The sequence below is a fragment of the Centruroides vittatus genome, unplaced genomic scaffold (assembly GCF_030686945.1).
Source record: "Centruroides vittatus isolate TY-2023 unplaced genomic scaffold, ASM3068694v2 contig_883, whole genome shotgun sequence".
In the NCBI taxonomy this organism is placed as follows: Eukaryota; Metazoa; Arthropoda; class Arachnida; order Scorpiones; family Buthidae; genus Centruroides; species Centruroides vittatus.
In genome coordinates, this window is record NW_027122575.1 from 1,834,087 (window position 1) to 1,857,759 (window position 23,673).

The following is a 23,673-nucleotide window of genomic DNA, read 5'->3' on the forward strand; positions in this document are numbered from 1 at the left end:
GCCTCGACAGACCAAATGTTTACGACGAAAATGCACTGTATACGAAATCACAATAATTGCTCAATAAAACGATCTTTATTGATTTAAACTCTCTCAAATGACTCAAGCAATACAATTTGGATCCCTCTTGAATCCGATACACAAAACAACATGGCGACAACGACAGACGACTCACATAAAAAATGCGCGAAAAAAAGCACCCCCTCACAACATTAAAGTTTAAAAAACAAAAATAAAAAATAATTTAAACAATGGCAACATCCATTTTCTTTCACTACTTCCAGCTAGTGACAATACTTGAAATCTATGAAGGACTAAAATCTTATTTTATTTCACATGAACACTGTCCAGTGATAATAAAACAGATAATAATTGTGATGAAATGTATTTATGGTTTGTGCAAGGTAAACTCAAATTGTTTAACAAAGCTATCTTGATTATGGAAAGTACAAAAGCAAGTGCAACTGATATTGTCAGTAAACTTGGAAAATTAAAAAACATTGAGGAAAGGCATGATGATAAATTTATGCTTGAAAGAAAGAAAAAAAAAGTTTTAGAATACTAGAAAACAATGGAGGTATTAATATCAATACAATCCTACAAGAGTTTACAGCATTTTATGAAAGATGTCTTTCTTACATTGAGCTATGGGAAAACTGTTTTGGTGGAGTAGAATCTTTTACTTGGATAAACAACAATGAATTAACATGGTCTGAAATTGAAGTTTCAAATGAAAAAAAAATTGAAACTATTGCAAATAACACAAACATGGATCAACTGTTTGATGAAGTAATGATTGCAAATGCTTTTTGGTCAGCTAACTAAGAAATTTAGAAAAATACAAGTTGAAGAAAAATGGATACAACTTTTCGGTCATTTCAAAGAAAAGAACATTTCATTGCTCAATCTTGTTCAAAATATAGAATACATTTTCAGCATGGCAGTCTGCACCAGTCAAAAGAACATTCTCAGTAATGAATATCATATGCAAAATTAACAGTGAACTAAATTGTAGTGAATTTTTCAATGCCATTAAAAACAACAAAGAATTTTTAAAGAAAGTTTATACTAGTGATAAATATTAATAACTTCTTAATAATATGGTATGTTCAGTTGAGTTATTAAAGGTTGCTTTTAACTCATTTGTTGTTTTTTGTTGACAACTTCTTTATTTAGCCTTTTCAATCAGATACTAATGCTAGTAGGCTTTATTTTCTGTTGTATTTTCTCAAAATTGTCCTAGTTTGAGAAAAAAATATTATGGTAAGCCTATATATATGTAAAATATTTAAAAAAAATATTAAGTACTGTCTATACTCACAAGTAAGATGTAGAAAGAAAAGTGTACAATTGATACTAGTACTATAACATATTTCATGATCTATATCAATCTGGATTGCAGAACAATTTACAAATTTAAGTTTATTGTAGATTTTCATATTTTAAATGTGGTTGGTACTGCATTACCTAAACTCCACACAATGTCCTCAAAGTTCTGAATTTAACTCTTCCTTATTAAAATAAGATAACAAAGATATAACATATCTTCTTCCTCCTATAAAAGGATGCTATATATAAATGATTTGAAAGTCATTCTTAAGGAATTATACTCTCTTGACTCACTTTTGAAGGATAGATTACAATTTGCAATTGTGAGGTTTGCTGAACGACTGCGTTAGTCAGAATGTCGCACGGTCACGATCCACGTGTGGGAGTGGAAGAAACTCTCAGAGACAGACTTTCATTCATAACTCGTTTATATAACAAAAGGTGCTTACAACTATGATACACTTTTATCAGTGGCGGCATTCAAGTCGTCTGGGCCCCTTTTCGAATGCAAAAGTCCACAAGAAAAGTTCTCCGATGTTTTCGCAGGAATATGATGACCCCGGGAAGCACTGTTCAGTTTCTCGAGGGAGAGTTCCGGAAGCAGGAACGATTCAGATAACAGGTGACAAATCCAGGGGAGCGGGTGACATTCCAAAAGAGATGTAATCCAACTGCCGAAGATCACGGAAACACACAGTCATAAGATCGCGAGCCAAAGGTCCAAGAACCAAGAGAACTGAGAGAACTTAGAGAACAGAGAGCTAATAACCGAGAACGTCACATCCTTTTTTGATGGTTTTTTTATAACTTTCTTTTGCGTCCCAGATTGGACATTCCGATAGATCGATGCCGACTTACCTCCGCTCTCCAATTGGCCACCCCCTCGTTACGAATTATAACGAGATTGGAACCCAGGTCGTTGGATGAGTCAACATCGACGGACAATTCGATTCCTATCAGAGAGGGTCGATCTAAGTACTCAAATTCATCTATTGTTTCAACCTGAGAAGTCCAACTTTCTCGGAAATTTCTACAGACATGTCCTTTTATGGACATGTAATATTCATTTTTCATTTTCACTATTTTTTCTTGTTTGACGGTTTCTTTTTACAACATTAATTTATAACAACAACAACAACAATAATAATAATTATTTTCTTCTATACAAAAATTAGAAAAAATTCTTATTTGCACAAATAGTACGCCCACTTCCAAATCTTCACACAATATTAGCATATTTATGTCTGTAGACATTTAAAAAAAGTGCATGCGCGCACACACACACACACACGCCTCCCCAACAATCCAAGTATTTCATGCTTTACAAACATATCTTTAAATTTAGGCTTAAATGAATATTAAAAAAATAATATACACAAATAACTTATTGTTGTACTGTATGTGTGAATTTATTCATTTATAGTTCTTATATATTGTGTTGTATTTTATTTTTTTTAATACACATGTTATTTTTAGGTTTAATTTATAATTATATGTTTATTTTTGATTTCTATCTTTTTTACCTTTTGACTTGACATACAAAAGAAAAAAGTTGGTGGTAGTAATTATAAATTCAAATGAGTCAATCCAAGTACAATGCCTTTGTTCTATGAAAAGAAATACATTTCTTTTAACCAAAAATACATTTTCTTAATTATATTTACAAGTTTTGATGAAAAAAGATTTGTTGGAAGTTAGATTTATAAAAGCATCAAGTATAAACATTTTGATGTAAATTAAAATGAAATGCATATTATAGTGAAAAAAAATTTGATCTATTAGATGAAATAATTTGGTATTCTGTAACTTATGTCCAATTGTATTTACCCTGACAAAGTGTAGCATGTGTCTGCTATTAATTTTATACTTTAATAATTAAACATTGGCATATCATTTATTTCAAATTTTATTGAATGTTTTAATTAACTGTCTTTAAATTATTCAAAAAAATAAAAATAAATAAGTTCTCTATGTAACTCCAACAACCAAGAAAGCTCCAACAGCAGTCAAACACACATCCCTAACCCCAGGTGCCCTGTGGTGTAGTATGACAATAATTTGCATACATTGTAAAAGGAAATAGCTGACAATATGCATACCAAGTTAGCCTACAAGATAGTTCTCAGGTTATGTAAGTTACTATCAAACAGCAAAGACAAGGTCAATGAATGTAGGGCTGCAAGGTTCTGATGAGGGACAACAGACTCCAAAAGGATCTCGTATACATTGTGTCGAGTAAACATTCCATATGCAAAAAAGTACACAACATTATGATTTGAATAAAATGTACCACTGCTCTGTCCATTTACACCACAAATTGGCATGCAAGTCAACCTCCAGAATACCATATTAATTAAACAATCCTTCCGAACAGACCTTATCAGGGCTCTAGAAGCTTTATAAATACACAAAGCCAACCTAATGGATTAACTTTAAAGATGGAAAAAGCATCTCATATGCTTGGCAATGCTTTTATGAAAAAACCAGACAATACCAACATGAATTATAAAAATATCACAAAAATAATATTAACATTCTTATATTTGTATCTGTTTTAATTTTATACATCTTAAAAAAGGCAACCAAATCTTCATTCAATTTTCTTTATTTTTGTACCAATAATTTTTAAAAATTTGAAATTAGTTCTGTTCATTCCAATTTAGAATGTTTTTAACCTGAAGCAGATCTTGCACAAGATTGAAACATTTGTTGAATTTACATTAAAATTACTTACTGGATTGTAAAGGTTTTGTTTAATGTATTTAAAATATTTTTAGTTTTTTTTTTTTGTGTACTTTAAAGTATTTTTTTATAATAAAATATGGCTATAAATAAAACAAGATGTGCAGGTTTACCAAATCTGAACACAAGATGAAGAAAATTCTACAATATTTGCCATGTAACAAGGTTTGTTACGTTCTGATCAGTTCATTAAGTTGTATTAAAATATAGTAGAACCCAAATTATCTGAGGTAACATAGACTGATGCTACCTCAACTAAAAACTCAAAATCAATAACCACAGTTATTTCAGATTAAAAATTAAGTCCAAGATTTATATGGCATCACTTTTGAACCTCTATCTTAGTGATTTTAATCTTGTATAAAAAAACTTTTTACACCACTTATTATACAGTTAGTATGCAAAATAGTTCCAAGAATAAAAATATGTATTTATAGTTACATTTTAAATATTAATGGCTTGTAATGGTTTGTCTTATAATGAAGTTGAACAAAAAAAAAAAAAAAAGGTAACAAAGTTATTCTGCAATATACAGTGACTCAAAAGTTGCATACAGCAGTTAAAAATTTTTTAATGTCACAGAAAACCTTGATATTTGTTACTTCATTTTTTTTTGTGTGTAATAAATTGCTTGACATGTTTATGAACATATACAATGTTCATTGTTTAAAAAAGTTTATAATGCTAAAACATAAAACAAACCTGTCTACAAAATGTGTGCCAAAAAAGTCTGCCTACTAGTAATTCTCAAACTCTCACCCTAAAATACCTCTAAAAGTTGAAATTTATCCATTACTAACCATTATTCATTATAAAAATTAGACTTGTTTTACAACTGCTTTTTGTTCTTGCTAAATTTAAAAGATCATTAAAGAATATTGAACTCTTGATATTAATTGTCACTAAATATGCATCAATAATTATATTTCATAATGAAGGAAAAACACTATGAGATAGGCTTTTTCAAATAATGTTTCCTATTCCAGCATTCAAAGAGTAATTGATAACTTTAAAGCAACAGGCAATGTACTCTCAAAGTCTAGATCAGGATCATAAAAATATTAACATCTCCAGAAGAATGAAAAATTACAAAAAAAGTAAAAATAAACCCAAAAGTAAATAGCAGCAGAAACAGCTATATGTGAAAATAAGAAGGTTAGTACTAAAAAAATATTCAATGTTCAATGGATGCACTATCAGACAAACTATTGATTTTAAGATCATGCAAATTTTGAAGCTTCTTTCTATTTAATACGTAGAGAAATTGGAACACTTTTGGAATTTGTGTTTGTTAGTGATGATATATCCAATATTATATATTTGCTTCTGATGGAAGAGAATGTATATGGCAAAAGCCCAACACAGAATTTCAAGCAAAAAATACAAATGCCACTGTTAAATATGAGTGTTAATGTGACGTTGAGGTGTGGCTGCTGGTGGAGTTGGAACATTAAAATTCATCTATAGCACAATATGAACAGATATGATTAAATATTTTAAAGAAAAATTTAAGGCTGTACTATAGATTATCACCTATGGAATTTCGGAACAGAGCTATATATAGCTGTATATTTGAACTCAGGGACCGAGACGAGTTCAACGGTACCCACTTTTAGACCGGAGACAAAAAATAAGAAAGTCATCATACTTTTAAGTTATCATACTTTTTTAATGCTATCATGTAGATGCACCATAGTTGCTAGTACCACCATCTTGCGGTAAAGTCTGCAAACCATCTCCCGGTGATGGTCATCTCCTGGAGGGATAGGTTAGGTTTGTTGGAAAAGCTGTGATAGTGGCACGTAGTACTAGCCAATCACGAGTGATAGCAAGCATGTTTTCAGCTGAGGGGCCGTAGGCCCCGAGGTCAAGGAGCGCGAGGGTGTGCGAAAAGGACTTAACTCTAACTGCAGACAATCAGTGTGCTCGTGGATCAACATCTGCCTCTGTTGAAGGTATATATGGCTGACATGTCAGACTGCCTGTTAAACATGCAATAGGCTTAGCGGAGAGAGCAACGCAACTCCCGATCATCACGCGACTGCCGAAAAAAGCATGATAACCTTTTTATTTTTCGTGTCCAGTCCAAAAGTATGGTATCGTTGAACTCGTCTGTCTCCTCAGTTCAGATATATACTCAGTCCCAAAATTCCATAGGTAGTAATCTATAGTATCCCAAAATTTAATAGTAGTGTGCAAAAATTGGGATTGGAGAATAGCTTCATATTTCTATAGGATAGACATGGGCAAATGCGACTCTTTTTGAGGTAGATGCAGCTCTTGTTGAAAGTGTTAATTTCTGTTTATTATTATTATTTTTACAATTTTGTGAAAATACATTTAAAAAAAATAATATGACTTTTTTAATATATTATATTTATATTATATAATAAAATTGCGCACCTTACCATACTATCCACCATGACAGTACATAACTGCGGCTCCTATGCATTTTGCAAAACTTACATTTCGGCTCCCACTGAACTCTTGCTTGCCCACCCCTGCTATAGGACAATGATTGCAAGCATTCTTCACATATTGTGCAAGAATGGTTACTGTGTAATGTTCAAAGACAAATGGCATACACCTCCATAAATCACCCCATAGATCATTTGTGGGATTTATTAGAACAAGTAATACAAACCATGATGTTTCATCTAAAAATACACTAAAGACTATCTTGCAAGAAGAATGTTTAAAATAGAAGATGATACTTCAAAATATTTTATTCTTGATGAAACTAATTTTGAAGTTATTAGACAAAAAGGATTTCCTACAGAATACTATTATGAATTTGCTTAAGTTTATTCTAAACAGTTTGTATTTGTACATACTTTTTTGTTCCAAATTTCTGCATCTTAACATTGTTATTCATTATCTTATGTATAATGCTGGTTACTTTTTAATTTCTTATTATATATGCGGTGTATATGAAGACGATTACAATAAATATATACAGTGTTCCGAAACATGTGGTTTTTATAAATCACAGGACATTTGATGATTTTAATAACTATGCAGACTTTGAGTTGCCATATATCATCATTTTTAAAAACTCTTTAAAAAATCCTTTATTTCATAGCAGTTCCTCCCTTCTTTGCCATAATGTTCTGCAGTTATTTCATTTTTCATGCACAGCCTGTCCCAGATACATCGGGCTCACCACTCAACTGCCCTAGCCAAAGCTGGAACAAACACTGGAGGAATTTCTTCTTAACACCAACACGATGGAGAGTAAAAATAAAAAAGTCACTTCAGCACGAGGCACTCATTCAGCACGGTCAAGATTAAGTATTTATGCAATTACAGCAAAGTTTCTGTAAATTATAAGTAGCATTCACTTGTAGGTTTATCTCGTATAATGCAAAAGCTTGGTTAAATCGGGTTTGGATATGCTCGACGTTTTGTGGCCACAATTTTATATATTTGTAATAAATTACATAGTAAATATGAAAAGGTGAGCACATAATTGTATATAACCATATTATAGTAGCCCATTTAACAGTAACATTATTACATTTGTTTTTCCTTATTACATGTGTATTTCTTCCATAATTAAAATCATAAACATCCAGATTTGAGAATTTATATAAATATTTATATATAAAGAGTAATAATTTAATTTAAAATTTAATTAATTTGTTTTTTTATTTATCTAAAAAAGCAGTAATTTATGTAATTATTAAGGATATTTTAGGAATGAAAAATTCTTAGTTTATGTAGTAATTAACAGGAACGAAGTTATTTATATTCATAAGCTACGCATCGATTAAAATGACAAGATTCGTTTAAATTTCAGCTTATTTCTATTTTTAAAAATCCGAAATTCGTCGAATATTTTTCTGGATTAATTTCAAGAATCGTATTCTGTAGAATAATTTATACCGGCGAAAATTAAAATAAATAAAATTAAAAAAAAAAAAGCGCGAGCGGTCATTTCACGTCGTCTGTTCTGTCATTAACACAATAGATGCGTAATTGAGAGAATAAATAAAAATGAAAATATTCGAAATAAACCAGATGATGAAAGTAAGTGAAATCATTCTTACCTAAAATTAAATATGTCGATTCTCATCTAAATAATAACATCTCAAACCTGCACCACTTTTCTATCTTTATCCGAAAATGCAGACAGCGTTATAACGCCCTCTAACGTTACGTCGTCGTTTAGCCACATCCCTGCATTGGTACGAATATAAATTCGTCATTTTGTCATTTCTGTTGTATATTTATTTTTACATTTTCAAAATTAAAAAATAATAATCGTTATTCTTATATTAAATTTAAATTATATTCGGTATTTCCGATACTTTCTAACTGGATAAGAAATTTGAATGCGCATTTCTCGGCGTATTATTAAGAATTAAAGAGAAAATTTCATGATGTGCTATTGGATGCGGCTTTAATACAGCTGGATAAGCGAGCCAATGACAGTCGTTTTTGTTTGAAACGGACTATATCATTGGTTTGAATATCCGACCAGTATTAAAGCCGCTTTACCGCACAACGTGCCCGATGTTTACTTTTTAAAAATAAAATTTAGCTTCCACACGGAATTTTTCGAAATAAAATTTACTCTAAAATGCAATTTCTTAAATTACGTTAACGAATTGGCGAATCTCTTAAATAATATTCTATTTTATAATTGTTTTACGACAACGCGTTTAAAGTGACTGTACTGCTGTAAAATCCGTATTTACTGTAAAACACTTACATTTCGAGCTAAATAATCGCCATTTTATAACATAAAATGGCTATTATTTAGTCCTAAAAATAGGATAATTATTTCAAAAACCAACTTCCAGTTAAAAATAGGCCTAATAACTTTATCGATAAAGATATCGATTAACAAATTTCAAGTATTCCAGAGAAGTTTAAATATAATTTAACGGACGAGAACGAGAACAATCAAGAACGAGACAAAATATAATTAATTTTATATTTTTAAAAATATTATTAAGAGTATAAAATATAATTTTACTCTCTTAATAACAGTCCTATATTATTTTATTACTTTATTTTTTCCTATATTATACACATTAATAACATTCCTATATTTTTCCTAGATATGTGTATTTTTTTTTAGCAATTTCAACGATTTTCTTCGAAGATCAACGAGTTTTATAAAGACAGATTTAAGTAAGTTATATGAAATAATTCAAAATTACTTTTAATTGGGAAAAATTAATGGCATATATTAATTAAAACTAATTTCAAAATGATAAATAAATAAGTAAAAAATTATTTTTAAAGTTAAATAAAGTGATATCAGTTAGTAATGAAATGTATTTTTTAAATTACTGTTTAAATTTCGTTAATTTAGATTAGTTTATAAATTTTAATTAAAGAAATTTAATTATCATCAAATATTTAATCAAAATTAAGTAAATTAATATTAATTTATTTGATTTTGATTTAAAAAATGACATAAAAATTTTAAGCGTGGATAATATTAGAAAAAAAAAATATATATATGTATATATTATTAATAATAAACAATTTGGTGTAATAAATATATTGTGGCAATCGTTAAAATTATTTTAAAATAAAACTAAATAATTTTATCAATAATCAGCTTACAAAATAAAATATAAATTTTAAAGGATTTTATAAAGAGAATTCAGAAATTTTTAAAAACATGAAGAAACCCAAAAAAGTATTTGTGAGGGGGAAAAGTCTCAAATAACCTTTACAATATTTACTTTGGAATCATTTTGCATCAAGAATGGCCAAACGCGTCACTTTTTTTTGAATTTTGGAGTTATTTCTCATGCCAAAATTCAAGAACATGGTTTAATAGATTTTGATCTGCCTTTACAAGAAATTTTGTCATTTTCAAACAAAATTTCTCCTTGTTCAGAAACGATTACGTTGAAATTTCTATTATTTATTTATTTTTTTTAAATAGAATAAAAACAAAGGTTTAAAAATATTATTTTAAATTTATGTTTCATTTTCTTCATAGTACTGTTTCCTTTTGATTTAATAATTACAATATTCTGTACCAGAAAACTTTGTGTAAATTATTTATATCTTTAAGTTTTCTAATTTTTCATGGAAAGTTAATTGTTGTCTTTGTATATATATTTGTGGTCCAATTACATGTCAGGTAATGCTGTTAGAATGCCTTAAAATAGCCTTAGTATCTTATAAAAAGGCTCATTGTATTCCGAATGTTCAATGTTCTTGTTGTTTGGAGATCTTTGAATCCCGGTTTTTTTGTATGACGCAATCAAAGACATGACACACAACATCAAACATCAAACACAACAATCAAAAACATGACACACAATGACGACGGAGTTGAAAGACCGCATCATCAGACTGAGAGAAGCGGGATGGCCATTTTGCTGAATTTCTAACCATTTGGGCCTTCTTACGGTGAGGAGGTTCTGGAAGCAGTGAATACGGGAGACCCCACGTGGGTAGATTCTGGACACTCCAGACACCAAGAGAGATGATCATCTATCTGATCATGAGACAAGCACGAACAACTGCAATGGCGTCTTTGTCCATCATTCAGAAACAGGTGGAAGCCTCGCTATAGAACCTTGCCACTTCCCGTATCATTCAGGAAATCCTGTACTTCATGTCTAATCTTTCATGGCAGAGCTGCAAACATTCATTTCCAGCAAGATACGAACACAGGGGATTTCTCAGGAATGTCTGTTATGTTGTCACACTTCCTTGGCTCGCAAGGTTTCCAGATTTGTTATTCATCGAGCATTTGTAGGACCAGATAGAACGTTAGTTTCGGTTATTTACGAGTGTGAGAGATCTGGCAGTTGCAATGTTTGCAGGAAAATTTTTCACAGGATAGCATACTGTGCCAGTATACCTGACCGTATCGTCTCACGTATCCATACAAGAGGAGGTCTTAAGGCACTAAAGATTCCTTTAAATTGTAGCGTTGTTACACAGAAAATTCTGCTTTTGCTATGATATTATAATCACTTACAACCAGTACCATGATTTTTTAATGAACTTCAATAAGTGAATTTAAATATGTTTTTGATAACACTCGTATAATTATATTATTAACAGAATAAAATTTAAAGTGTTAATGAGATTGATTTTCTTTTAAACAAATTGAATTATTTTTTAAGTTAAGTGAAATATTGCAAAAGAAAAGAAATCTAAATACGGTAATACTCATTTTTAGACTTTGTCGCCTGTAAATCTTACTTTGCTGCAAAGCATTACTCTAAATCAGAATAGCCAGCTTTGCGGGAAACTATACCAGTTTTGCACTCTTAAAGTGTAATAATAAATTAAACTAACAAAATCGAAATTATTTTTAAAAATTCTATTTTCAGCAAAATAAAATAGTCATTAACTTTTAATTCAAAATTATGTTCCTTTAACGAAAATTATTTTGTTTCTTCGCATCGATTTCGTTTGATTTGTTCGATTAATTTTCTTTCAGTTTGATAATTCCGTTGTGAATCAAAGAAATTCATACTGAAGGTAAAGAGATACGTGAACAGAAGTTATATTTGTTTCTTTATAAGACGTTCACAATAATAAAGAAAACTAGAATTATTGTGTGATCACCAGCCAAGTTTTCTTGACGTTTCGCATTTAATTATTTAATTAAATTACCGTTACATTCACTGAAATTTATCATTTAATTTGATTTTCTGTAATGTAATTGTGAGAACCGAGGGCGATAGGGAAGAGATCTCTATGCCCCGCTTACCGGCACGGTCTGGTGAGGACCGTCACTGTGTCAATGGATGGCTTTAAGAGGGCAAGTAATTGACTGGGAGGGAGGTGAGTAAGTCGATAGGTGCTGGCCGTTTCTCAGGAATAGACAGATTTAACATAACACAACAATTTAATATCTCTAAACTAAGATACATGAAATTATAAAGTTATGGCTAAATATGGATATCGCGATAATCGATACAAAGATATAACCCGCGCGACACAGATTTCGTATGCCACCCGATATGCGGGTCTGCTAAATCTAGACGCGGAGAGAGAGTCACATAGATCTACTTAATTACCTCAGAGATCCCGTTCATACGATGTCAGCTGAGGAGTCGGGAGGGGTGACGGACAGAGCCTGTGTCCTTGCTTCTTCTGGATGGTCCGCGCCGAGGAGTGGGTACCTGCCTAGTTACCACTGTCTGGCTGATGCAAGCTTGATGCAATATGTTCTAAGTTCGAACTGAGTCCGGGTGTTATTTATACAAGCTGTCCGAAATCGGACGTTTCGATGAATTATTGACACTTTCTATCCGGCATTGTTACTCTTTTACTTCATAATCGCGATAACAACTATCAAACATACAAAATTAATTGCCGGTAGTGACTAAGGTCAGGATTTATATTACAACCTTAGTAATAATTGTTTAAATCGGAGAGACATTTAATCGGTCTTATCTGCTAAGAAATCGGGAGAAATAAGATGTGTGTGGGTTTTTTCCGTTGACCTTTTCCTCTCCGACCTTTTTTGGTTAATTGTAAGTTATTACTAATTAACTAAATTAACTTATCCCCTCAGAATGTCACATAATTTTAACAGTGTTTATAAATTTAAACTAAGAATACCACGACTTTAAGTTTGTTAAAACATACAAAGAGAGAAAACGAGTCAACTTTCAAAATACATCTCGTATCTGAATGCGATCTGCTGGGGCGATCTGCTAAGGGATGCCTTTCGGGAGGATTTTCTATTGGAAACTGACCCCCGCTTAGGTGTTTGTCAAGTTACAACGCCTTCATTTCTTATAAAAACAAAAACGGTTCCTATAACGGGAGGAAGCGAGTCGGCGCAGGTGCTGAAAGACGATGTTTTCGGGGAGAGAGAGAGGAATTTTGGGCGAGGAGAAGAGAAGAAGCTATCCCGTGGACTGATGGTGTGTGGTGGATTGTTGAGTCGATGTCGTTCGTATATGTTAAAATGTGATTTTTTGGGGGGAGCTCGAGAAATAAATGTGTTTACGAGGTTCTAGTGCATCGTCTGACTTAATTAATGAGCCAGGACTATGGTCACTCACAGTGTAAACACTTTAAGTGAACCTGAAAAAATCCACGTGTCTAGTCCGTTGGTCAGGTGTGAACCAGCAACCAACTACAAGTGTTCAGTGCTTTTATCTATTCGGCCATTGCTGGCCCGTGCTAGTAAAAGTTGGTAGGGAGCGACTCTGTTCTTAGCTTCAGTTTCTACTTGTTTCAGTGGCGTTTGGTGAAATTGATTGGAATTAATAGGAGGGAACGGAAACGATTTAGAATTTTTCTCATTAGAAATAATGAAAAATATTTTCCTATATCCGAATTGAAACATTTTAAATCTAACAATTATAGTGATTATCTGATTAGATATAAATGAATATGGAAACTGATTACGAATAACTGATTTAGTTAATTCCAATTAATGAACATGAAATTTTAAATTTGCAAATTGTAAAATTTCTTAAAAATTCCCTAACGTTAAAAATTCTAAACTAATCATCAATGAAGATAAGTTGAAGTAATTTAGAATACTTTTACATAATTCAATTTCGAAAAAAAATAATAATAATAAATCGATTTTAGAACTGATAATATTATTGAGTCATTACGAAATTTTAATAAAATTAAAATTAATCTCACTGTGTTAAGACTATTAATATAATAAATGAGTGTGTATATTATCAGTGGCGTACCCAGGGGCTGGGGCCAAGGAACCTTGGCACCCAGCAAAGTAAAAGGAAAAGAAACACTAGTAAATTTTCAGGAAATATTTTTCTAATTAGAATTTTTTTTGTGTGTCTTGTGTTCTATTTCTATATTATAAATTAGCGGTCACATAAGGTGGTAATTTTATTGAGTTCTCATTAAAAGATGTTTTATCCGTTCAACTCGGCTCCCGCAAGATTAAATCTTGAATGCGCCACTGGTATTAACAATCGTAGCCATTGTCGTAATCGTTATTGTAGTACCCACAGTGCAGATTTAGAAATGCCCCCAATATGCATGCTCCCCCTAAGCTAATAGTGCCACTTTTGCATCGAATGATTCTATTTTATAATTTTAATTCTGCAATAATCGCATTTTTACAGATATTTAAATATCAAAAGGGCAAAGGGCACTACTATTGAAAACTTACCATTAGTACTACCACTCCAAGCAAAATATATTCATATTTTAATGTTATTTAACTGATATGTCTTATTTTGTTTCTACTTAAGCTTTTGATTTGCACTAATTCCTTTATGAATTTGTTCCTACATAAAATTATTTTTTCATTATTTTATTGTTATTAATATTATTTGAATTTTTGCGCCCGAAAGTTTCGCGCTCTTAGTCCTGGGCGTAGTGAGCCTAATGGGAAATCTGCCACTGATTATCCTCGGAGGTTATTTGATAGCAAGGTACTCCTCGAAGATCAATCGTTTCTTGCTTGAAAGTCAGTCTTCCTTCAAAATCTGAAAGCTGACCCATTTTCCTTATCTAACACACTTTTATAGAAAGAGAGTCTTTGTATCTGCATTTCTTGATTAAGTTTTACAAAGACCAGACTGATTTTTTTATTTTTAGTAATCTATATAATAATTAATGTTATGTATTGCTATATATTCTGCTTAAATATGATTAAAACTTTCTTTAAAACAAATAAACAAACAAATTAAAAGAATAAGAAATTTTACTAGAAAGTAATCGGATAGCCACATGGTAAAATATCAGCCTTTCACTACGAGGAAATAAAGTATAGTCTCAATAAGATGATATCTGACCGCTTAGAATTCTCAAAATTAATCATGAAAATTCAGACCAGGCTGTCGAGCCCGTTCGAGTCCTATCTCTCATCCATGTTGGTTGATTCCAATGCGATTCAAAGCACGCTTTTTAAGAAGCAAAATTCAGTTAATTGATTCTGTTTGGTATAACAACACAAGAGCTTTTCGACCAAACTGTGCCAAATAACCGGTTAGGAAAAATTTGGGGTCGATTTTATTACTCGTATTCTGAATCACTGCATTAACAAATCAAATCAGACATCTAGCCTTCTGCGTGTTAGTCTCTTCTTTCCTGTGTCGTTATTTTCTAACCAGTGGCGTAGCGTAGTGGGGGCGGCAGGGGCGGCACTTTTAGGGGGCGGCATTTTTTCGCAATAAATAATAATATATCTTGTAAAAATTTGAACCATTTCATTTCATATTTTTGTCGCACCTACGATTCGGACCGATTGAAATGAGCACGGAATTTTTCATTACTTATTCTGTGACGAAACTGGGGAATCCCCTTTCTTTAAATGAATGTATAATAATGACATCTTGCTCATTGTAGCGACTGACAACACCGTCTGTACTGACTTGTAGGGATTCCCCGTATTTTATTTAAAAGGGGGGGCGAAAATTTAAGGGGTCGGCGAAATTTTCCTCCGCCCCAGGCGGCTGAAACCCACGTTACGCCACTGTTTCCAACCTTACCGTCCGATCATGTCACCAATAAAGTCATGTACTTTTGTCGGTTAGCTTCTTGTTCATTTCTATTATCTCATTCTATTATAATTATTTCGGTACAAGGTACAAGCTTTCTTTCCAGGTGCGGACGCAGCAAACTGCAAATAGAAAAATAAAATAAAAATCTTGTAAAATTAATCGCTAATTCAAAAAGGAAAAAAAATCGCAGTGAGTAATATAAGTTACTTGCAATATATATTTACTATAACTTTTATTCGAAAAAAATTTCTCGCGCGACACATTACATTTTGTTTACGAATTTCTTTTAATTTTATCTTATTTAAAATTTACCCAGGAAACCCCAACAGTCGCACTTCCAGAATCTCGATAGCATTTATGAATGCAAATTTTTAATTTTCGTTTTAATTAACCTATTCTAATAAATTACCAAAATTATTGGTAATTTATTAGGGAATAGAATAGGTTAGGTTAGGTTAGAACAAGTTCCCTGATTCCAGCAAACAGAAGAAAAGAATAATTGGGTAATTTATTAAAATAGGTTAGGTTAGGTTAGGTTAGAACGTGTGTACTCGGGCCCACGAAAATTAAAAATTTGCATTTCTAATCGAAAATGCTAGCAAGATTCTGGAAGTGCGGCTGTTGGGATTCCCTAGGTAAACTTTAACCTTTAATTTTTCGGCTTATTTTATGCATATAAATTAAAATTAATTTATATGCATAAAATAAGCCAAAAATTCTTATATTATTTACGATTTATGAATTCGGGGAAGTACCCTTCCGAATTTCTATGGAGTAATTTTGTCTTAATTTGCACAAATCTTCGTTTACGAATGTGCTCTATAAAAACGCATGCCTCTCACATTACGATCACACTCTAATAATACTTAATTAACTATTGATCATTAATTAAATTTACAAATAAATGGCTATTAATTAATAATTAATATGCCAAATCATCTATTAATTCTATAAAAATAACACTTTAATTATCCTCATTAATATTTTGCAAAATACTTTAGTAAACGGAAATGTTATAAAATATCTCATATGAAAAATTTTTTTGAAATTTCAAGTAAATTCAGAGTCGCAAAATAATATTTTAGAGTAATTTTTTTTATAGTTTAAGTATCAATTCGATTTATTCCGACATTCTTGTGATAATAATAAATTCTTACGTCTAATTCTGAGGCTATCAAAAAACTTGATTAAGGAATACGAAACGAAATGACGATCACAAAATTGCATTTTCATGACTCATTGACCTCATCCACGTGAATCTCAATAGGAACTGGTTTTTATTCGCATTCTACAGTTACTCATCCAGCGCCAAAAAGACCTCCCTGGTCTCATCTCTCCTGTCAGTTGCCTCCTGCAGTTTCGATAACAATGAAAGTCTATTTTTAGTTCTCCGAGAAACTGTAGAGATTTAAAACCCTGGTGATATTTCATGACTAATTCGGATCTGATTTAGAATAAAGTTGCGTTGATCAAATCTACTCAAAATTAGATCTAACCATAATTGTCAAAATTGAAGTCGAATAAAACCTATTGTGAGTTGATGTTTTGCATTAACCAGTCAATCCATTTCATTCAAATTTATTGTTTACAAATAGCCTCTTTTTTTTTCTTTTTAATTTCCTAGCTGTTATAGAATATAACGTAGGAAAAGTATGGTGATCGGTCTAATTTTGATCTCTTCCGGACTTTTTTATGTTTCGTGACGTTTTCACATTCCACGAGCCCAAAATTGTAAAAAGAAGCTTACAAAATTTTGTGTGTTGGCGTCTATTTTGTTTAATATCTAAGAATAGGGTAAAGATTAAGAGATTATATTTGGCACAATAGCTTGTATATAAGACATTGATGTCAGCGTGTCCACACACACTAACATCAATGTCCGGACGATTTTGTTTACCTTGTTTGTAACTTCTATGCTTTTTGTCGAAATTTTCTGAAATTTTACAGGGAGTTTTGTTTATTAGGAAAATTGATGCTGTTAAATTTTGGTGGTTAAAGATCGACGGGATGGGTAGATAAAGGAGTGTCATTTGTCATATTTCAAGAGAGGTCAAATTTAATGAAGATTTTACTCGTTATTAGCATTTACAGTTTTTATTTATTTATTTTTAATAAAACTCATCGCTATCGCCAAAATTACGATTTTTGTCATTTTATAGTAATTAAAAATATAAAAAGTTTTTATAATAAACTCTCATAACAGATGGCGCCATACACAATTTTACTTATTATGCTTAATAATACTAACAGTTAAAATGCAACATATAATATAAAAGTTAATATAAATAAATGCAAGGTGATAGAATTAAATCATTATAAAAAATAAATAAATAAATAAAATTATATCTGAAATAATTACAAAACAATGATATATGTATATATATAATTACAAAATTCAATTTAAAAAAATAATTATAATTAAGTACATAGAATTATTTCTTAATCATGCGTTGTTACGCCATCTGTTATTAAATTCTTTCATTTTTTCTATAGACATTTATTAAACGTTTAATTAACACGAACTTTTAAATCTAAATATTTAGAATATTCTGCACGCTGAAAATCGTTTTACACGTTAATTTCGTGAATATATAATATTAGGAAAATTATCTTTCTTTTTATAAGTACAGTAATACCCCGAACTTACGCGATAACCGCGTAAGTCGGGGTATAATTTCCCATATAAATACATACAAATTATTTTTAATTGGGGCCAGAGACTAAAGAAAACAATAATTTAAAAAAAATGTTTAATAAAATCTGAGATAATACATATGTATAACAAATTATATTATTAAAATCGTAAACCGAAGTCAGACGAATTTGTCAGATTTTATGAAATCTTCATCATTTTGATGTAGAAAACTTCATAAAATCTAACAAACTCGTCTGACGACTCAAAGATTGTTTATTTTCTCCCGCAAAATTTCTTCGTAGCATGCTAATAATTTTCTTATTTCTCGTTTTGTAGAAGAAATGCGCTCTGCTTTCGAGTCTATATTTTCTAAAATTTGTAGCCCTTTTTCATTTTTGTATCGAAGTCTTCAATAATGTTAACTTTTCATTCCAAAAATAAAGATTTTCATTTCTTGGTTGATGCAGAAGAATCAGTTCTACTTCGTTTGGATGACATAGTAGAGTCTCTCAAGTCTCTGTAGATATAACAAACTCGGAAATAAATAACACAAAATAAATTGTTGCTATGCGTCGATTCCGCACGACACGTCCGAACATGTAAGCTGAACAATAGTATGGGGAGAGTGAGTAATCAAGAGTTGCGTGGCGCTCAAACAAAAGACGAATCGACGAGATTTGAAAATCGCATAACTCCGGGTTCGCGTAAGTCGAGGTATTACTGTATTAGAAAATCCAATCATTTAACGAGGGACGAACTGAAATATGTTTTTTACTGTTATTGGAATTTAATGTGATTTGATTATAAATACCTTAAACTAATTTGTGCGTGTGTGTGACACATCTGATTCCCTATAATTTACTTAAATTTTAAATAAAATAAACAAGAATTTCGACTTCCCGGGGTGTCACGAAGCTCGGGTTGAAAATCACTGTTGTTATTCATAAATATAAGTAATTTATGTACTAAATTGTGACTTCTTTTAAATTTATTGATTAGGTACTTCAAGCCCTTCATTTCATTCTTTAATCATTGTATTTATAATTGAGTTGCAAGCATCAGCCTGTCCGTCTGTCCTTTCTTAATATCGAGAACATAGTTAGATAGAAGAAAATCGAGAACATATATGGAAAGCCTAGGGGTGGAGCAGGAGGCCCTGAATAACAACTTCCGATACAAACCGGAAGTCACGTTACTTCAATTCAAATAAATTTCCCTAGAGGAATTAGATAAATGACCGACACTACTTTATTGCTAGCAGGAAAAGTATGATGTACAGGGGCAAGACACTACAAAACTAGTTTGAGGTGGAGAGCATATATTTTAAATGAAATAAATTAAAAATATGATTAAAAACTGCAGCCCGGCATTGTGACGTTGTCACAACAAATTGTTCGTAAAAAATAACTTTTATATTATTAATTATTATAAAAAGACGGTGACTATAAAAATCCAGCGAAGAGTTGTTTAACTTTCCCGGCAACATTTGGTGGCGCCATATGTTATCATATTTTATTTACAAAAAACTTTTATATTTTTAACTATTATAAAATGAAAGAAAACTTAATTTTGAGGATAGAGATGGATTATATTAAAAAAGATTCTAAATGCTAATAACGAGTAAAATCGTCATTAAGCCAGACCCTATTGGAGACACACACGACCACCTTTATCTTCTCACCCCTCGACCTTTAATCACCAAAATTTACTAGCATCAAACCCCCTAATTCATAGACCTCCCTGCTGAAACTTCAGAAATTTTCGACAAAAAAGCACAGGAATTATTAAGCTTTAAAGAGGGTGAACAAAATCGTACCCCTCGTACACACACACACACACATACACAGACTAACATACATAAAAAAAATTACCCACGATTTTTATTCCTTTTTGCATTTCTCGACGTTTTAAGGTGTCCTGAGTCCAAAACTGTAAAAATCTGGGGGAGTAATTTTTTTGACCGATCGCCATATTATCCTTCTTTTATATATAACAACCCGAAAAGTAAAATAACATTAAACATCCACAAGACAATTTTTTGAGGTTTCCGGGAACGAATCCGCATACGACTTACCAGAAATAGACCTATTTCATGGACAATCTGTCTAGTTTATGTAGAACCCTGTCTCTCATTTCGTCCATTGTGAGCCTGGCCAAACCAATCATGGGCCTAAAAACGGCCCTAATAGTGCATACAGAACGAAAAAAGTTAAAAGTGAAAAAAATATATTTAAGTACGAATATCATTTATTTGAAAATATTGTTGAAATTACGAAGCAAGACAAAGTTATTTCCATGAGCATTCGATATACAATATCAATTAAATTAATATAATAAAGCATGCCAGTAAATTAAATAATTAAATACATGTTGTTCATAATAAGAAATAATAATACAATCCACGTAATTAGAATAATTAATATTTAATTACTTAATTATTAAATTCCTAAAACGAATTGAAAATTGGTTGAATACAATATTGTTGTATTCAAACAATTATATGTATTATACCATAATAAATAATAATAATAATAATAAACCAATTATTATGAATCTTGTATTCATAATAATTGAATACAAGAAACTTGTATTCAATTAATACTTTTTAGTAGAGTTTTACGAAACAGTATTAAAAATATTACCTACAAGCGTAATAAAATTTGATTATTTAGCTGTTTTGACTTAATTGAATTCCTTTCTATTCAGTACTTTTCTACCACCAAACTATTATTTGCCTTCGTGAAGAAAATTCGTGCTTTAGAATTTCCTGTTTCCTTGTGTATTTCGCAAAACTGAAAGAGGAATAATAAATAAAATAAAAATAAAAAATTAGATATAAATTCATAATGTAAAAATTACGATTTATAAATTTTCTCACTAATTCAACAAAAATTTATATATAAATATTCTTCTCTACGGCATTAGATAAACACGAAACTTTAAAGGAAAATTAATAAAAAGTGAACAGAATTTTATGCTTAGTTACAGGAATTTAATTTCGTGCACGAAATTAAACAATTTTCGACCTTCATCGAATTGCGTGGATTAGAAAATACGTCGTTGGCTTTTACGCAACATATAATTTGACACCCTTCCAAATCCTATAGAATTCTTTCACAGCTTTTTCCTATATAAACTCTCTCTACTTGCTAGTGGTTTACACTGATCCCAAGCATTCAGCCTTAAAATGAAGTATTTAGCAGTTTTAGCTTTCGTCGCATTATTTTATGTTTGCAGTAAGTATTCGCGATATTAAATTATAAAAAAAAATAAAATATGATTAAAATTGATATCTCTTTAAACGTTAGATTGCGAAGAGTGTTTCAGTTCGACAACTCAAGATTGTATTAAAGGAAAACTTGAAAAGTTGACTGTGAGTTAAAGAATTTTCTTTTAATTGTGTAGGATATATTTAAACGTATATAGAAAATGAATTATTATTATTATTATTATTATTATTATTGTTATAGGAGGAAGAAAAACAAAAAATTGAAGCTAAAGCTGAAAAGTGTTGCAATGATAAGAAAGATGATAAAAGAGTAACTAATCATAAATTAAATATATTTAATAAACAACAATTATTTAACATTATTTTCAAATAAATAAATAAATTAAACTAAATTAATTATTTATTAAGATATAACAATTTTCAAATACTTTCAATCGTAATTTATATTTTGTAAATTTAAATTTAAGTAATGCTATTTCTATATTTTAAGAATATTTATAAATTTTAATTAATTAATAAATTACTTTACTTTTAGTTGGTATGCATTATAAAACAGTTTCAGGTAAGAATACTCTTTTTTCGAAATTCTAAATTCCTTATTTTTATTAACACTTAAGTTTAAAGTAGTGATTTAAAGAAAAAACAAGAATTTAAAATTTTTTAAAAAGTATTATGCTCTCATTCTACCGTAACCGATTATTATATATTTTATAAAATTAAATTTGCATCTTTCTATATTGTTTTCAGGCCGTACTAGAAACTAAAAGCCTGGTGTGATCTGCAGGCTACGTGAAGCTTTTAATGGTTTCTAGTGACTAAGGTGGGGCCCCTCGGCCATATATGGCACAGTCTTAAGAGGGGAGCCAAATATTGCCCCCCACTTAAGACTTTTAAATCTTTCGCCGAACCTCAACCTTAAGTGAAAATAATCAGACATTAATAAAAAAGATGAAGAGATTATATATTATAAATAATAATCGGTTAGAGATGAATTATCATACATCAGGGATTGCAAACCGTTTTGAGTCCGCGTGCCATACAGTAGACATAATTATCTTTCAAATAATTTATTCGTGCCGAGGTTTCAGACTTCGAATGACTATTTTTAAAGAAATGAAGCGAATATACTTTAATTAGAATAAATTTTAAAAAACTGATTAAGAAAATGATGATATATTCAGCTGAAAACGTAAAACAATAACAAGTGTTTGTGCCACTTTGGACAAGCGGGTCATAGGTTTGCCACCCATGTCGTATATTTTTTAAATAATACATATAAAACAAAATAAGGGAAACTTCAATTTAAAATAATAATTTTTAAGTGAAATTTTTAATATAAATAAAAAATTAAAATAATGCGTGATACAGTAATGACCAATTAACAATTGAATTTCAGGATAATAAAATTTGGGAATGTGTTGAGGACGAGACGAAAAAGTGCTTAATGAACAAATTCAAAGAGAATGTAAATAACTTTAATAATTTAATACGAATTTTTCATCAAGACACCATTTGTTAATTTTTAATATATTTTTTCTTTTTAGAAAAGTATTAAGGATATCGTGAACATTTACGTAATTAAAACTATAAAATATTACATTTAAAAGAAATATATGCAACTTTAAAATTAAGTAAAATTGATCAATTTTTTCCAGATAACTACCGATGATTGCACTAATGTGTTTGAGGAAGTAAAGGTATTTTATTTAAAAACAATAATTTGTTTATATAATTTATTTAAGACTTTGATTATTGCAAAAGGTCCTACTTTACAGCAGGAGATAATTTAAATCGTATATAATTTTAAAATATAAATTACTTTCTGTTTTATAGAAAAAAGTGGATGAAATATGTTCCGATTACTCCGGTGATGATAAAGACGTCACATTCATGTGCGAATGCAAAGATATGTTTTATCAATAGTGAAAGTGATACAGAATCATTGTTAAGTTTTTGTTTGAGATTTGTAATTATATAAAATGTTTATTAAAATATAAGGAGCATTATCTAATTGTTGTTATCGATTAAAAAGTATCGCCGGTCGGATGTCAAGGCGGTTAAAACATCATCTTACCGCTTTGGGGAAACACGGGATTGAATCCGGACGGATCAAACCTCCAAGAATTTCTCGGGAACGGTCCTACTGGATACACGAACACTGTTTCTTTTTCAACCTCCGATAATCCATAAAACAAAGACAAATGTAAGTAACAAAATGAATTTATTACCAAAAGTTAGGTGCAAACATAGTTACTTTTCGACATAATCACCATGAAGATTGATGCATTTGTCTATCTTGGACGAGC

General features: G+C 30.6%; 2 protein-coding genes across 2 annotated transcripts in view; one reads left to right on the top strand and one right to left on the bottom strand.

Annotated features, from left to right (window-relative positions):
* Positions 1-8,269, bottom strand: part of LOC136983572 (putative leucine-rich repeat-containing protein DDB_G0290503) — a 71,805-nt gene extending 63,536 nt beyond the window's left edge. The window contains 1 exon segment of the mRNA XM_067280366.1: positions 8,121-8,269. The gene's annotated coding sequence lies outside the window, so the exon portion shown is untranslated.
* A 13,007-nt stretch (positions 8,270-21,276) lies between these two features.
* On the top strand, positions 21,277-23,373 carry LOC136983542 (uncharacterized). The gene is made up of 8 exons (XM_067280302.1): positions 21,277-21,374; positions 21,447-21,511; positions 21,609-21,677; positions 21,903-21,929; positions 22,764-22,832; positions 22,912-22,941; positions 23,023-23,064; positions 23,201-23,373. The coding sequence occupies exons 1-8, from the start codon at positions 21,326-21,328 to the stop codon at positions 23,288-23,290; spliced, it is 441 nt and encodes a 146-aa protein (XP_067136403.1). The 5' UTR covers positions 21,277-21,325; the 3' UTR covers positions 23,291-23,373.
* The last annotated feature ends 300 nt before the right edge of the window (positions 23,374-23,673 follow it).

Bases quoted from the DNA above. Each gene is read 5' to 3' on its own strand.
- LOC136983542 (XM_067280302.1), top strand. From the start codon at position 21,326: ATGAAGTATTTAGCAGTTTTAGCTTTCGTCGCATTATTTTATGTTTGC. The intron at 21,375-21,446 runs GTAAGTATTCGC...TTTAAACGTTAG, and splicing joins CGCATTATTTTATGTTTGCA to ATTGCGAAGAGTGTTTCAGT. The intron at 22,942-23,022 runs GTAATTAAAACT...AATTTTTTCCAG, and splicing joins AGGATATCGTGAACATTTAC to ATAACTACCGATGATTGCAC.